Consider the following 15,910-nt stretch of genomic DNA (forward strand, 5'->3'; position numbering starts at 1 on the left):
CTAATGTGTGTCATTACTGATTAACCTGCTCAGTACTTTGTTGGTTAATTTTACCTTTCTAACATATAAGGGAAAGTTAACAGATTAAACAGATTTATTTCCTGACAGAACCACCCCACCCCCCAAGGGCCTTGAAGTAAAGCCATAACACGTATATACTCTCACACTTGTCTTGTTGGTTTTCCTGCTTTGCTTTTACACCACAAACACACCCCCAGAGTTCACTTGGAACCAGACCCACTGGGCCAAAACCCTCCTTTTCAGCCAGCCCCTGTGCAGTGGGGCGAATGACAGTTTTCACACAAAACTAAAGAAGCTGAAGCAGCAGCTTTGGCTGTGACTTCATGTCAGCTTGAACCTCAACCTGCAGCCGTCAGAGACCTCACTGACTAACACAGAGGTCTCTGACAAGGCCAGATCTTCATTATAATAATATTCAGCATGACTGCCATATTAAGCCAGAGTCAGTACTATAAATAGATGTGCTCGGCCTTTGACAGCCCCTCCCTGATGGGATCATTCAGACACATTAAGAATCTAACAGCACATTTTACTGACCTGCTGCAAACACAACCTGCCTCCACAGTACACTGTCCTTTAACTAAACACATGTGCACAGCTGCACATAACCAGAACATGTCAGTTAACACATTGTATGGCTGACTGAGCACATACATGAAGACACATACATGGTCCCTCTCCCATCTGTCTTTCTTCATTAATGTAAATGAGTCTGTGGGGTTGTTTTTCTGGGTATTGATCATAGTGTGTTTGTAGAACAGGACAGTGAGAGCTGTGGTTTTTAACAACATAACTGACAGTACAGTGTGTATAAACTGGAGCTCATGGCTGAAAGAATACTTTGACCTCTGACCTAATTCTCAACCCTGAACTAACCCTAAACCCTTATTGATATGTTATGTTATTTAACCCCTAAAAGACGTGTTGAGCAGCTGAAGACTCGCTCTGGAGGCTGTTCCCTCTCCCCTCTTTAGAGCAGAAACACCCGGAAGGAACGACTCAAACTACTCCACACATTAGCCAATCATCAGCTCTGAAACTGAAAGAAACATGGAGACAAACTGGTCCAACCAGAAAAGCATGGAGCTGAACGAGAGTCCACAGAGAGAGAGACAGAGATTCCAGCAGCAGCCCCTGATCTGTCTGACAGAGGACACCGGCCTGGATTTACTGCTCTTAGTTCCTTTTAAATGAAGAACCAGAGACAAACATGGAGACTGAGAAAGCTGTGAGTATCTGACAGAGACGTTCTGATTAAAGAACAAACTGAAAGCGGGTGATCCGATTCACTTTAAACAAGCCTGAACGTGAACAGGGAGGTTCACATACTAACGCTTAAGTTCAGGTATATGACCAAAGAAAACCTGTGACATACATTTTTCTCTCAAAGGATAAAACAGATTTCATTGTGTCATCTCCAAAAGACTTGGGTTTAACTCAGGACATAATGTTCAGCCCCTCTTTATGACTTTGAAAGGCAGATGAGTACTAGAGAGAGAAATGAAGGAAAACACTATTTTTGCTTGTTAATGCACAATCACTGATTCCATCATTAATCCAGGTATATCTGATTATACAGGTGCTCATAGACGTCTCAGCTTTACATTAAAGAAAATGACTCCAGATCACAGTGAACATGAAGAAAGATGCTAAATGACAATAACACTCCACTGAAACACTTTCAACACAGCAACAGAGGCTGAAAATGAGTCTTTCAGAGGAACCTTCACAGGACAATATGCAGAAAGAGTCTCAAACACGTGTCCAAGAGGAAGATTTCACCAACAAAGCTGACCAAGGAGACCAGAAAGATGTGAAGGTGAAAGATCTTCTCAAGACACATCAGAGGGAGAAAAGGACGATCAGCCCTCTGACTCTCCTCAAAGAGGACTTCAGCCAGTTTAAAGAAGATGTGCTGAAAGTGTTTAAGGACAGAGATGTGAAGACGGAGCATGAGGACAGCCCGTCGAGCCAGATGGAAAATAAACTTGCCAGCAGCACACTCAGCCTTCTGAGAGAGGATCTGAGCCAGCTGAAAGAAGAGGTGACCAGCATCTTCAATATCAGCTCGTCCAAGGACAGAGACGTAAAGTCCACAGATCCTAAAACCAGTCAGTCAGCAGAGAAAACCATCAGCTCTCTGAACAATCTCAAAGAGGACTTTTCTAATGTCTTCAGAATCGGTCTTTCAAAGGACAAAGACAACAAGGGCCTTGCTGTGAAGGAAGACTCCAAAATAAAAGTCCTGAAAGCTGAAAGAACCGATGAACCCTTTAGGAATCTCTTTAGAAGAGACCAAAAACCTTTAAAGTCTTCTTCTTCTTCTGATAAAGCGGAGGACAGTCAGCGGGTTCAAAAGACGCGTCCAAAAAAGAGTGAGGACCAAATGGAGAATGGTTTTAGGGGAAAACTCTCACAACAGAAGAAAGAGACATTTGATGCTGAGAAAACAAACACCCTGAAAGAAAGGGAGTGCAAATCGGATGTGGATAAAGAAGTGTCTGAGGAGAAATCTGAGACGACAGCAAGTCTCTCTGAAACACAACGAAGTGAGGAGACAAGTTCATCACAGACAGGTGGGCCCAGAGGTTTTCACATGTTCTAGTATCAAAATCAGTTGCAATATTTTCTCTGCCTCTGTGTAAATCTGACTTCATATGTAAATCTGGGCTGAATTAAACAAATGAGAAAAAATGGATGAAAGATAAGCATCAAATCATAGATGTGGTCTCCTGATCTCTCTCTGACCAGACATACCTTTAATCCACGTTGCTGCTGTCTATTCTGAATTGGTGTGCAATTTTTACTGATGGCAGGAAAGATGGCTTCCACGTGTTTTTTTTTTTCCAGATTAAAAAAAAAATGATCTGGATTATTATTTACAGTCTCTCTTCCCAACGAGGAAACTAAACCTGATGGTACCATGATTCCAGAGAACCTTCAGTTTCACACAGACATGTAGCTATAAAACTCTATTATTTTAAAATTCTGTGCATTCAAAACCTGTTTCTTTACAGCTGATCAGAGATGTGGCAGTGATGACTCCTCTGTGGTATCAGCAGACGAGAAGATAAAAGAGGAGAAAGAAGAAGTCAAACCTTCTGACGGTCTTCCCTGGGAGACTCTGGTCTCTGGTATCAGTCTTTTTAGTCTCAGAGACGTCAAAAAAGATGACATGAGGTGAGATGAACCACAGGAAGAAAGGTTCAGACCTACAGCATCACTCTGCACTGCTGCAGCCAGACTTGAAATTGTTTTATAATTTAACTTTTAAAGTCCTGTCTGTTGCTGGTCTTGCAGGGGTCAGCTGGGAGGAGATGTGTGGTCAGTGAAAAACTGTAAGATCACAGATTTCTTTCTGCCTCACATTAAAGTTTCCAACTGATATCAACAACTAAAAAGCCAGTATTGTGTTTAATAATCCAGTCCAAATTACTGGAGAAATGACTTCAACTATAAAATCTGTCATTAATTTTCCAATAATGGTTGATCAACTCATCTTGTTCCTTGTGTCCCTCCTCAGTTGCCTGCTGTTTGACCTTTGACCCCAGCACAGCTAACTCAGAGCTCCACCTCACCAACTGCAACAGGAAGGCGTCTCGCGTGTGGTCGGACCATCAACCGTCAGACCACCCAGAACGGTTCAAGTGCTGCCCTCAGGTCCTGTGCAGGGAGGGGCTGCTGGACTCAGCATACTGGGAGGTGGAGTGGAGTGGCGGTGCCGACATTGGTGTCACCTACAACAGCATCTCCAGAGATGGAGACACAGGGAGCTGTCTGCTGGGACACAGTGAGCAGTCCTGGAGTCTGGAGTGCTCAGAGGGAAGCTATACACCATGCTACAACAACAAGAGGTTCAGGTCTTCCTCACCTGAACCCTTCACCCACAGAGTTGGGGTTTACCTCAATTGGTCTGCCGGATTTGTATCCTTCTACTGTGTCTCTCAGGACACCCTGGTCCACCTCCACACCTTCAACTCCACCTTCACCGAGCCTCTGTACCCAGGATTCTGGGTGTGGGCCTACTATGGCTCAGTGTCACTCTGTCAGGTGGAGTTAGACTGGGAACGACAGCTGCAGTGAACTGCTGACAGCAGGGAGGACTCAGATGTAAGACTGTAACTTCCCCTAAGATACATGTTAGACAGATGAGCATGCAGACTTCAGCATCAAGAGAGCTGATTGATTGATCTGGTTCCTGTCTGGAGGTGGATTCATAACAGAAAGAGAAAACATGTAAGCGTCATGCTCTGAATCCGTACTGGTCATTGCTTGTTGTTGTATATTTTTATAAATTATAAAATTTAGATTTTTTTAAAGTTAACTGAAGACTTGTTTATATTTATAATTTCTGTTTTTACCATTGAACCGTAGATCTTGGGATCTTGGCTGTTTTTTGGTCCTTGGTCTCAGAATGGTTGATCTCACTGCTGTGGCTTATGTTTGCCTTATCTGTAATATTATAAAGGGTACGGCCTAGACCCGTTCTATATGAAAAGTGCTGATGAGATAACTTCTGTCATGATTCGGTGCTATATAAATAAAACTGACTTGACTTAGCTGATTTACACCCTTAATGCACAAGTATAAAACCACCTTTAGGTTCTGGGTCAGTTCTGGTTCAGAGAGTTGGACATTTATACACCTGATTTGATAAAAATCTGTCATCAGAATCAGTCTGATATGTCCTGTCTGCTCATGTGTGTTAATGTGTGGTATGTTTTTTCTGTGTACCGTATGTCTGACCTGTAGCTGGTTCTCCTGACTCCCTCGGGCCTCCTGCAGCTCTTTCTCCAGCTGCTCCAGACGAGCAACACGCATCTGCAACATGACACACACACAGAGTTCAGACACATCCAGATGTGCTGTTTCCACCAGCAGCTGTTTGTGTTACATCTCATGAACAATTCAACAATTAAAATGTAGCTTATCTAGAATAATTCCCATGTTTAAACTGTAATAATAATAATAATAATAGTGTTTATGCATATAGAACTTGGGGAATCAGCAAAGTGCAAACATAAAGCAATAAAATAATTAAGGTGAAAACAGTGAACAGTTCAGATCACATGGTAAGAAAAAGGACAAAATAAAATACTGTAAACATTTTATGTGCACATACATTCCCACATGTATAACACACAGTAGAAAGAAGATCCTAATTCTGAGAGTCTGAGATTCTCAGCAGTTTTAAATTTTAAGTATTATTCATTTTGATGAAACCATCCACTGTAAGTGATGATGGAAATGGAAACGACCATCCGATCAGCCTCGGTCGTACCTGTGTCCTTTGAACCATCTCGTTGCTGGTGCCGAATCGTTCCTCCATCACAGATCGAACATGCTGAACTTCAAACTCCAGCTGCTGCCGGATAAGATCCATCTGCAGAGAAAACTGGGACAATGAAAGCACACAGAGGTCAGAGGTCAGAGTCAACAGAAACAGATCTGCAGATAAAAGGCTGCAGAAAAACGCTGTGGTTTATTGTCTCTAAGCAAACAACACAAGGTCTGTAGTTTTATTTTTCCTATGATCTGGTGACTTAAATCAGAGCTACAATGAAACCAGTTTGATGGTTGATCAGTTTTTGAAACCCCACTGTCCCACCTGTGGGACACTATGTCCTGGGTAGAGCTTCTTCAGGTCTGTACTGGACTCAGTCTTCACAGAACCTTGTGATCAGACAGCTCGAGGAACAGTCAGCTTTATATTTTGGATGTCTGGGCTGTAACAGGTTCATCATTTAAATGATTGACTCAAAAAATATAATTTGTTTCCTACCAACAGACAACAACACTGGTTTGTTTTACCCCCAGGAACGATTTTACACCCACACCAGGATCAGGATGTGAGTGAGGATGTGATGTTACTTAAGCAAGTTTAGCGTGTGTGTTGGTGTGTGTGTGTTGTAGTGTGTTCTCACTGTGTCGATACGAGGCAGCTGGGCCAGTCTCTGTGACAGCGCCTCCAGCTGGCTGAAGTACCAGCAGCGCTCCCTCTCCTCCCGGTCGATCTCCCCCAACAGGAGATTCCTACACACACACACGAAAACAGGCAAACAGGTAAACAGGTGAACTTCTGAGTGTTAAGCTCTACATTTCATCCCTGACATTCATCCATACAGATCACAGAGAGCAGGATCCAGTTTCCCTGGTTTTAATCTGGGGAGAGACAGTGTGTTTTATTGTCTTTGTTAATCTCATGTTGTGTTAACTCTCACTGCAGGTTTTAATCTTCCTCTGCTCGACCACAACCTGAGGATTAAATGTTCACACTGAACGTAAACACTGAAATCCTCCAAAGTTAAAAGGGCATCACCAAAAACATGAGATCTGCTCCTTCTCTCCTCCTTCAAACCACCCATCCTCTCTAATCACTATATGTACATTGTTGTCTAATGACTGGAACTAAAGAAAAATTCAGGGCATCACCAAAAACATGAGGGACATGAGGGTTCTGGAGATCACGAACATCTGCCACGTGAATCTGACCGGTTGATGTTGAGACGTCGCTCTCTGAATCAGCTCACCTCTCCTTGTACAGCTCCTCCAGGTGATGGTCGCTCAGTCTTCCGTCTGCTCCGGTAATCACAGCTGTTTTGGGCGGGGCTCCGTCCAGGAAGTGATGCGGCAGCATCATGGCGGCGGCCTCCACCCCAGACACAGCACTCTGGCGGGACGAAGCTCTCAGTGGACTCCTGCCCCTGCTCACAGCCGCCACCGAGGACGAGGAGGAGCAGGAGGAAGGAGGCAGAGCCAGACGATCGTCCATCTCCGCCCCTCCGACCCCACCTGCCCCCACCCCTCCGACACCTGTTAGCCCCGCCCCGCCCAGACCGTCCGTCAGCAGCCTCAGGTTGTGAGGCTGGTGTTTGAGTTCGTAGTAGTTGGTGAGGTCCATGTGGAGCTCTGAGGGAGGAGGGAGAGGGTGAATAACATCCAACATCCATCAGCAAGTGACTCCCTTCAATAACACTGAACCTGATCCACCACAGTTCACACATCCCTGCTGTGCCCCCAGGTCTGCTGTACCTGTATCTGTGCATCCACACATCGGACAAATTCACCTGCTGTTAGTCTGTGACTGGAGTTAACTGAATTCCAGTCCAGACAAACTAATTAACATGAATTGGTTGTTTAACTGGATTCAGTCATAATGAGGCAGAGCCGGCTGCAGTCAATCAGATTAGTGATTGAATCGATTCATTTGGCTGTAAATGATGATTGGTCCCAGGGGAGGCTCTGTGCACAGCAGAGTCAGGTTGAATCAGCCTCGTCCAATGTTTCTATGTTCTATCTATCTATCTAAAAGGAGCATTACAACAAATTAGAGGAATCCTTTTATTTTTCTCTGTCAGATGAGAACATGGGAATCAGTTTCATGTGATACCCAACATCTCATCTGACTCTGGAGGATTTTAGAAACAGAATCAGACCTTTGAGCTGGTGCAGCACGTCGCTCCTCCCTGACGAGGCCAGGGTTCCCGCCTCCTGCTCCAGTTTACTCTGCAGCTGCTTCAACACCTCCTGCATCAGAAGAGGAACAACAGTCACAACACTCAGAGAAAGAGTTTGATACAGGTTCCGATAGACCAGAGGAAGTATTTAAATTAGCATCAAAAGTTTTTCTCCATCATGACCCAGTTCCACTGCTGCCTTATAATGAACACACACTTCATTTACAGACTCAGTAAACAGACGACACATTTCTACAGCTTCAGAAAGTCCCTCTGTTTTACCTCTGTGGGACAGCGTTGTTGTTATTTTCAACAATGCCAGTGACAACATGAGGCTACTATCACTGTGTAACCAAATAAAACGAGCTGAATAAAGTGCCTGGACAGGTCAGGACGTCCTTAGACACAGAGTTGACTCTAAAACACATCGTCTGCCTGCGGCTGCAGATCAGCAGCTCTACGTTTGTGTCACTGTTGCTGTGTCTGAGCTAAAAGACCAGGAGTGGGACCGGCTGACAGGAACCCAGCACAGTCTCTGGTCTATAGTTTAATCCACCTGACCCAGCCCCACATGGCACCACTGGGCTTATCTGGAGTCAAAGACTCCAAAGCTCTCTCTTCTCTGGATGTTCCAGGAAAATTTCATTTTCGACAAATTATGGATTCAAATCTTCCCCATTGTTCTTCCTGACTTATCTTATTTCAATATAAATAATAAAGACATCAGGTTTCTGACACAGCAAAGCAGATCCAGCATCACACAGCGCAGACTGATGTCTGTCCGACGTCTACCACCACAGGTCAAATCCACAAAACACACGAAAATCTAAAGACCTCAGAGGAGAATTCTTCCCTCACATCCAGTCGCTCCTCCTTTTCCTGCAGATGGATGAAGATTTCAAAGAGTCAGATCCTGTCAGGTGAATCTGTTGACCTCCTACAGACTCACCTGCTGCAGGTGAGACATGTCCAGGTACTGTCCGTCTGAACCGCTCCTCTCTGATCTGTCCTGTTTGTGTGTCAGAATCCGACGTCCTGATTCTGATAAAAACCAGCTGAGTTTAGCCTGATAATCCAGCTGCTCTCAGCATCTGGACACGTGAGTGTGTGTCAGTGTGTAGTCACATGTGTGTGTTTGAGTGTGCATGTACATGTGTGTTTATGTGTGTGCAGCTGAGAGGATTTATGGGTCTTGGCCTGATTTCACAGGCTTCTCTCTCTGTCTCACTGTATATTTATTGATTATGTACCTTCAGTTTTTTTTAAATTTACTGTTTAACAGAGTTTGATATTTTACAAAATGGAAAGAAAAGTGAAAGATGAAAAGTCCATTCCCTCTTTTTTTCATTCCCTCAGTCCTTGTGTTGCCTGTAAACTCAGTTTAATTTGAAAGGCCTGAATAGTTTTAAAAATTATTATTTTTTTAAATACTTATCAACTGAAATATACTGAGCTGCTCTAACCTCTGACCCTGGAAAAGCTTAGCAGGACTGAAGAGTGAACCTGGTGTAAAACCCTGTGCTGTTGAATCTGGACTCACCTTCATGCCGGAGGTCTCGGTCTCCAGTTTGGACAGGTGGTTGGAGTTGTCCTCCAGCTCCCTCCTCAGGTGGGAGTTCTCCTTACGGAGCGCTTCCACCTGGTGGGCCAGCTGGTCGTAAGAAGCCACGGCGTTGGCCATCTTCACACTCTGTAGCGCCCCCTGCAGGAACACGGGGGGTTTATAAATCTGGCCTGCTTGACATTCATACGGATTGGGCAGTGTAATCAGACACACTACTTATACAGAAAATGTAAAAGCATGAAAAGCAGTGAAATGATGTCACCAGTAAGAGACAAACAGTTCACAGGCTGACATGTACGGTGCAGAGAACTGAGGACGTGGACTGAGGAGACGTTTAGTTGGATGTTTCTAAATTAATCTGTGTTTAGAGAACGAGGACCACGGTGGACACACACCATGGTGGGTTCATGCAGACCCAGCAGCTCATTTTCACACCCTATCAGATTCATGAAACCAGGATCCTGTCACATTAGGACACGATCCACCTCGCTGCAGAGGAAGTGTTATTCATTCAGGGCATTTCTGACTCATTCAAAAAGAGTTTTACAGTTTCAGTGAATTTTTGCTCTGTCTGGTTTGGTGTGTTCACTGCCCTCCCTCACATTCAGGAGAAAACAAGGTGTCTGCTCCTTGTCCTCGTCCTCTTGGGCAGCAGATGGAGTGCAGTCATCTGTCCGAACAGTTTCAGTCCGGGTCAATGTTTTTCACTCTGAATGGACTGACAGGAAGCTCAGTGACTGTTAGATAACATGTTATCTAAGTTTGTCCTCGGGCCGTTTCCAGCCTCTGCTCATCTGATCCTGAATCTGTCTGAGAGAACATCAGCTCTTCCACTGTTGTTTTACTGTTTCTCTGCAGGAGGTCCGTGACGGATCAGAGTTTTATTAGCAAACATCACCGTATAAACTAGGGGTGTGCCCGATTCATAGATTAATCGTGACGCAACACTTTTCGATTCAGAATCGATTCATAAATGTTCAAAAATCGATTATTTTAATAACGGAAGGAAAGTGCAGCGGTCGGAACGAAAAAAAAGTTGCGCGTGCCCTCCCCCCGGACATATTATAGGGCCCTATGATTTCCGCGATCACTGAATTGCGGAATTGGCCGATTAAAACGGAATCTACTTTTTAACGCGGAATATCGCGGAATTTGACATAATTTGAGTGCAATGCTGTTTTCATGTGGAAGAGGAACGTGTGTCTGGGGAGAACTGCACGGAGGGAAGCAAATCTGGGTGGCACAACAAACCCCTTCCACAGACTAAGGCCCCGTCGAGTGTTGCATATTCTGTCAACATTCCGTTGACTGGAAACGTAAGAATACGCGCAGTGACCATATAGTGTTCAAAATCCATATGAGAAACAATCTGGCTGACATGCACATACAGTAAGATTTAAAAGGATTACTTCCTGGACATGTAAATCAAGATATCAGATTGTAATAGAAGTGGAAATATTGTCAATTTCCTTTCCCTATTTTTTTCTTTTCTTTTTTAACAGATATTTTTTTCATGTACATGTTCATAATAAAATAATCAAATCAGAATCATGTCAGTACAGCCACACAATATATATTTTTTAGTATTATTATTATTATTATTGTTTTTAATCTACATCAATAAATGAATCAGACATTTAGAACTACATGTGCAAGCTAATTTTTTTTTCTTCTTTTATCAGGAGTTGAAAACTAATACTTTCTTGTGGATGTTGTCTTCATTGATAGATGCAACTACTCAACAGTTAAATTTAATTTGTGTACATTTTAGTCATTTACATTCAAATGGATGGATGAATGGATATTTAAAAATATACGTTATTTTACAAGTAACTACAGAGTGAGAAAAGAAATGTGTGGAAAAAAAAGATTAATCGAGATGCATTGATAATCGGTGAATCGTCGAATCGTAGCACTGTGAATAGTAATCGAATCGAATCATGAGGTGACTTAGATAGCACACCCCTAGTATAAACTGTGACGTTTGTTCGAGATGTACGTTGCTCGCTCTGTTTACTGAAACTTTGTGTTGCATGTTTTGATCAACAAAATGAAGACACACTTTTAATTTAACAAACACAAACAACTTGCAAATATATTTGTTTTCCTATAGTCTCCAAAGTATGATGAAAGTTTTGTATTGCCTCTGTATTGCCTCTAGAGAGGCAGATGTATCGTACATTTCGTCATAGTTACAATAATAAACACAGAGACAAAGCTGTCTCATGCTTGAAACAAATGATTTTAGCATCTAAACCTGACAACCGGTGGACGTGAAGGCCGTATGTCAGTGAACGAGGTTTTCATAAATGAATATTTCCTGTTTATTTTCGCTCTGCCGGCTTTCATCCTCTCTGAACTGTTGTTTTTATGTTGACACTGTAACACCTGTCCAAAGCCTTGGACTAGCATTAATATTTATTAATGAGCCCTATCCCTGTTGAATAACCTAATAAATAAATAAATAAACAAATAAACGTCAGATTCGCTGAGGTCACTGGTTTGGGGTCAGATCTGCACATGCTCAGTTTGCTCTTTCATTCCGCTCATGTGACTGAATGAGGCTCTGACCTTCACTGCACAGACGAACGGTCAGACCGCTCAGACCAAGCTGCAGGGAAACACTCTGCTCTGTTTTTGTTTATTTGTTTGTCTGTTTGTTTCAGATTGTAAATAGAACAACAGCCTTGCACTGAGCCTGTTTCCTGTCTTTCAGATGATTCCTGTCCCTGTCGTCAGATTTCTGCTCAGCTCTGCAGATCTGGAGTCAGTACAGCAAATGTCACTGCTGCATTCATTATGAGGAGCTAACCCCCCCGGGGGCAGTGAGCAGGAGGAGGAGGATGAGACTGCAGGTCTGAGAGGAGAAACATGATCCAGATTCTGCTCTGATGTGGATTTTATGAGACATGTTCTCAGGTTACAGGACAAACTCACTCAATTATTTTATTTTATCGACATAATTTCAATCATTTTACCAAATTCAGCTGATCTGATGTTGATGAAACTGTGCAGACATAAATAAAGTTTAACCACACTGACAGTTTCAGCTGCATCTAAAGAATCAGTCAGTCATTTATCATAAACCATGTTTGAATCACCGACTGTGGCTTTGATTCAAACATGATTTGTATTTAGTGTTCATTAAACCAAAGACAGTCCACATCTATGCAGCAGAGTTAGACACATCATGACTTCAGTCTAAACAAGGTCTGCCACGAGACCTGTGACCACTGCTCACAGCTACGAGGCCAGACGTCCACAGACGTTACATCCACTAAACACTACACATAGGAAAAAGATCTCGATCCTGGAGCTGTGTCATTTTCACCTCATTGATATCAGTGTCCCTGTGCAGCTGCATGCAGCCAGAGACAAACTCCACTCAAAGGAGCTTTCAGCCGCCACAAAGAGCGAAGCTGCAAACTGACGCCTGCAGGAAGTGATTTACACTGGATTTTTAAAAAAAGCGTTGAAAGATCAGCACTGTAAATCCCAATAAACAGCAGGGTACCTCCTCCACCCATCAGAGAGGACACACACACACAGCCTGCTCATGTAGTCTGGTTATGAAACAGGAAAGCAGCAGCAGCAGAAATCAATGTAACCCAAAACCTGATCTGACCTGCTTATAATCAATACTGTGACTGACACACACACACGTTTCCACACTTTAACACAACAACATTTAGAAAACAGAATATAACCTCTTCTACGCTCAAGTCATTCTTCTTCACTTTCTGAGTGTCAAACTGACAAAGGACCAGTCATACCCATCTCTGTTTGGTCCTGTCCACATTCACAGTGTCATGAGATTAACCTGATTTTTATTTCTTTGGTAACAGGGACAGAAATGACAGAGTCTGAAGACTGAATCCTGCTGCAGGACTTCCTGATCCAGACTGTGGAAGTCGGTCTGAAGCTACGTTCACAGTCATTCATCACAAAGTCTGAGTGCTTAGAGACTGAATAACCTCATGTTACACACTGTGACCAACACAAACACCTCTGCCTCCTGTCAGTATAATTGCGTTCACTGTAGTTACAGCAGCAGCACTTGACAGTGAAACGCATTGTCTACACATCAGGACCCTCCCAGACCGGACAGGACTGGAGAGAAGAGCTTGTACCAGGCTGTAAGACCTGAACTTCAGGGTTCAGAGCTGGTTTTGGGTTTATGTTTAGACTGAGGTTTAGTCTAAGATCAGAGGTCAAGGACTGTTAAATCAATGAGGGTCCTCATAAGTGTAAAATATCCAAATGTGTGTGTAGGTCCCCTGATACTGCAGACCTCAGCTAGTGTGTGTGTGTGTGTGTGTGTGGGTGTGTGTTTAATGTCTGTGTTTCCCATCAAAGATCTCTGATATATTGATGTTCTGAGTTACCATGGTAACAGGTCCCCCCACCCCCCCATCACCACAGTGACACATTAACATAAACTGATGGCTCTTTCTGCCTCCTCTGCCATCTGATACAATCACACACACACACCGCTGTTGCAGTCCCTGCAAAGCATGCTGGGTAAGAAAATGTGCAGCTCCCGAGAGGAAAACGAATCAAACGGAGAGACTTAACGAGCGTTAACAGAGCCCATTAACAGTGCAGTTGCTATGGAAACAACTGATCCGATGTGTGTGACCCCAATATGAGACGACGGCATGAAGAGACGAAACAGGAAGAAAGACAGAAAGAAAGAAAGAAAGAAAGAAAGAGAAAGAAAAGCATGTCCAGTGATGAAGGGCAGAGGGGAAACAGTCTGAATGATTAAAGACAAAGATGGAGGAGGCCGTTTTTCTGGCATTTATTGGCTTTTTTCAAAGCATGGAAAAATGAGGAAAGGCAGCATCATGTGATCGATGCTGCGTTCGACTGTCAGCGCAGAGAAAATCAAGCATAAGGGAAAATAAATCTTCTACCTGCATCATATGAAACACACATCATTTTAACTCCATCGTCTTCTTTAGTGGAGGATGATTTGCAATTTCCCCACTGAGGGACTAATAAAGGATTTCTTATCTTAGATTTAAGAGTGATCCAGATGAATTATTTTCACTTTACAGAGCTAAATCATCATCAGATGGCAGCTCACCAATGGGTCTACACAATAAAAGCCCCCTGACTAATGGCACCCATGGAGGGAATCAGCTCAGAGAGGCTGGATCAGAAGAAGACTGAAGGATCCTGCTCTCCAAAGGACGAAGACTCTAGGACATTTCCTCTTGTGCACTGTCCACTTACTCACATATTGTGTCTGATAGTGTTTATCCTCTGACTGATCTCTGAGCTCAGTACAAACTCCACTTGCTGTTCTTTCCTTCCGGTCTCTCTCCTCCTCTGCCTCAGCTGAAGCATCATTTCTTTGCTTCATCCGAGTTCTCTTTCTCTTCAAATGTATGAAGAGAAAGAGAGGAATGGTTACAGGAGACAGACTCTTACAGACATATACTGTAGGTCACCTGACTGAACCTCTCCACTCTAAATCACACAGAGACCTGTATAGGAGACACAACCTTTTTAACACACAGGGACCAAACTGGAAGGGCTCAAAAGCAACTGGACACTGAGTTACTAAATGTAGCTGAGCTGTAGCTGTTTGTTGTTTCAGCGTCAGTTCATGCACAAAGAGGTCAGACGAGGCTCCGAGCCGACTGAGAGCTGACGATTTAGATGATCTCTCCTCCCTCATCAAAGCCACATTTGGGGGTTTGTAACTTTCTGAATAATAGACGTTGATGTGTTTGAACGTATTGTGTCTCTGAACAAAGGCAGAACACTCCCACCACCTGCTCCACCCCCCACATCCTACCATACTTCATCTCTCTCTGCCCTCTGAGGCTGTCTGGTTACCGAGGCAACCACATCCTCTAGGCCAAGAAGAGAAGAGAGAGGAGGAGGAGGAGGAGTAAATGGCGTCGGCCTGGAGAACAGACTCAGTGTGTCTCGGTGTTTGAAAACAGCTTCAGCCTCTAACTGTAACTGTGAGTGTGCAGCTCTGTCTCTGCCTCTGAGCTCAGTGTCTGATTCCTGCAGACAATCACACACCATGTTATACTGTCTGCTGGCTGCTAAATGCCACAATGCTTTTAGGGTCCACAGGATTGATTAGATTAGATCTGTGGCTGGAGTTCTGAACCTTACGGAAAGCACAGACTTTCAAAAAGATGTGAAACTGACATCTAAAGCCACGTGTCATCAACATGCTGTCAACACCAGATTATTGAGCTGTTTGGTCCAATCAGAGGAGAGAGTCGTACTCTCTGAGGCTTTTCTCTGGGATCAGTGAAACATGAACCACCTCAGTGTCTCCTGTTCCTCAGTCACAGAGTCTCTGTCTCTCCTGTCATTTTGTGGTTTTCAGACCTCAGTGTGATTCTTTTGTCTCTCTGGTTCATTTCTGCAGTGAAGACACCAGAGACAATGTGAACTGGTTTCACTGGTCATGAATTTATTGACAGCAGCTGTCAGAGACTCTGCAGGTTAAAGTGGACTAAGCAGACTCTGTTAGTGCTGACTGACTCTGACAGACACTGTAAACAGACCGATGCTCTCTCTGATGCTGTCTACTCCTCGACTACATGACGAACTCCCCAGCAAACATGATGTTCAGAGAAAAATATCGTCTTATATTTGGACCAGGGAGGGATAAAACTTTACACAATAGGCCACACAGAGGTGCAAGAGGCTCATCATTGTTGAATAAGGCTCATCAGAGCATCAGGATACTTTACTGTTCATTTCTCAGTGTCTCTAGAAAAGCAGCAGAAAGAGGAAAGAAAGAAGCTTTGAGTTTGCGTGATGTGGATCCACCTGAGGCTGAAGCTGAGGAGGAGGAGGAGGAGGAGGAGGAAGGTTTCACTGCAACACACTG

The 15,910-nt window shown here is 43.7% G+C and overlaps 2 protein-coding genes across 2 annotated transcripts in view; one reads left to right on the forward strand and one right to left on the reverse strand.

Moving 5' to 3' along the window:
* Positions 1-9,770, reverse strand: part of apc2 (APC regulator of WNT signaling pathway 2) — a 67,932-nt gene extending 58,162 nt beyond the window's left edge. Inside the window, exons 1-7 of the mRNA XM_041040022.1 lie at positions 9,645-9,770; positions 9,019-9,180; positions 7,458-7,548; positions 6,552-6,930; positions 5,946-6,054; positions 5,303-5,416; positions 4,768-4,842 (exon numbers count right to left, since the gene is read on the reverse strand). Coding sequence (XP_040895956.1) covers positions 4,768-4,842; positions 5,303-5,416; positions 5,946-6,054; positions 6,552-6,930; positions 7,458-7,548; positions 9,019-9,159 — 909 coding nt within the window. The 5' untranslated portion in view covers positions 9,160-9,180; positions 9,645-9,770. The remainder of the gene's footprint in view (positions 1-4,767; positions 4,843-5,302; positions 5,417-5,945; positions 6,055-6,551; positions 6,931-7,457; positions 7,549-9,018; positions 9,181-9,644) is intronic.
* LOC121183136 (tripartite motif-containing protein 16-like) lies at positions 1,113-4,663 on the forward strand. Its single transcript, XM_041040023.1, has 5 exons — positions 1,113-1,249; positions 1,601-2,597; positions 3,039-3,201; positions 3,322-3,359; positions 3,545-4,663. Exons 2-5 carry the CDS (start codon positions 1,727-1,729, stop codon positions 4,102-4,104), a joined length of 1,632 nt encoding a protein of 543 aa, XP_040895957.1. The 5' UTR covers positions 1,113-1,249; positions 1,601-1,726; the 3' UTR covers positions 4,105-4,663.
* Positions 9,771-15,910: the final 6,140 nt, after the last annotated feature.

This window comes from Toxotes jaculatrix, chromosome 6 (genome assembly GCF_017976425.1).
Source record: "Toxotes jaculatrix isolate fToxJac2 chromosome 6, fToxJac2.pri, whole genome shotgun sequence".
Lineage (NCBI taxonomy): Eukaryota > Metazoa > Chordata > Actinopteri > Toxotidae > Toxotes > Toxotes jaculatrix.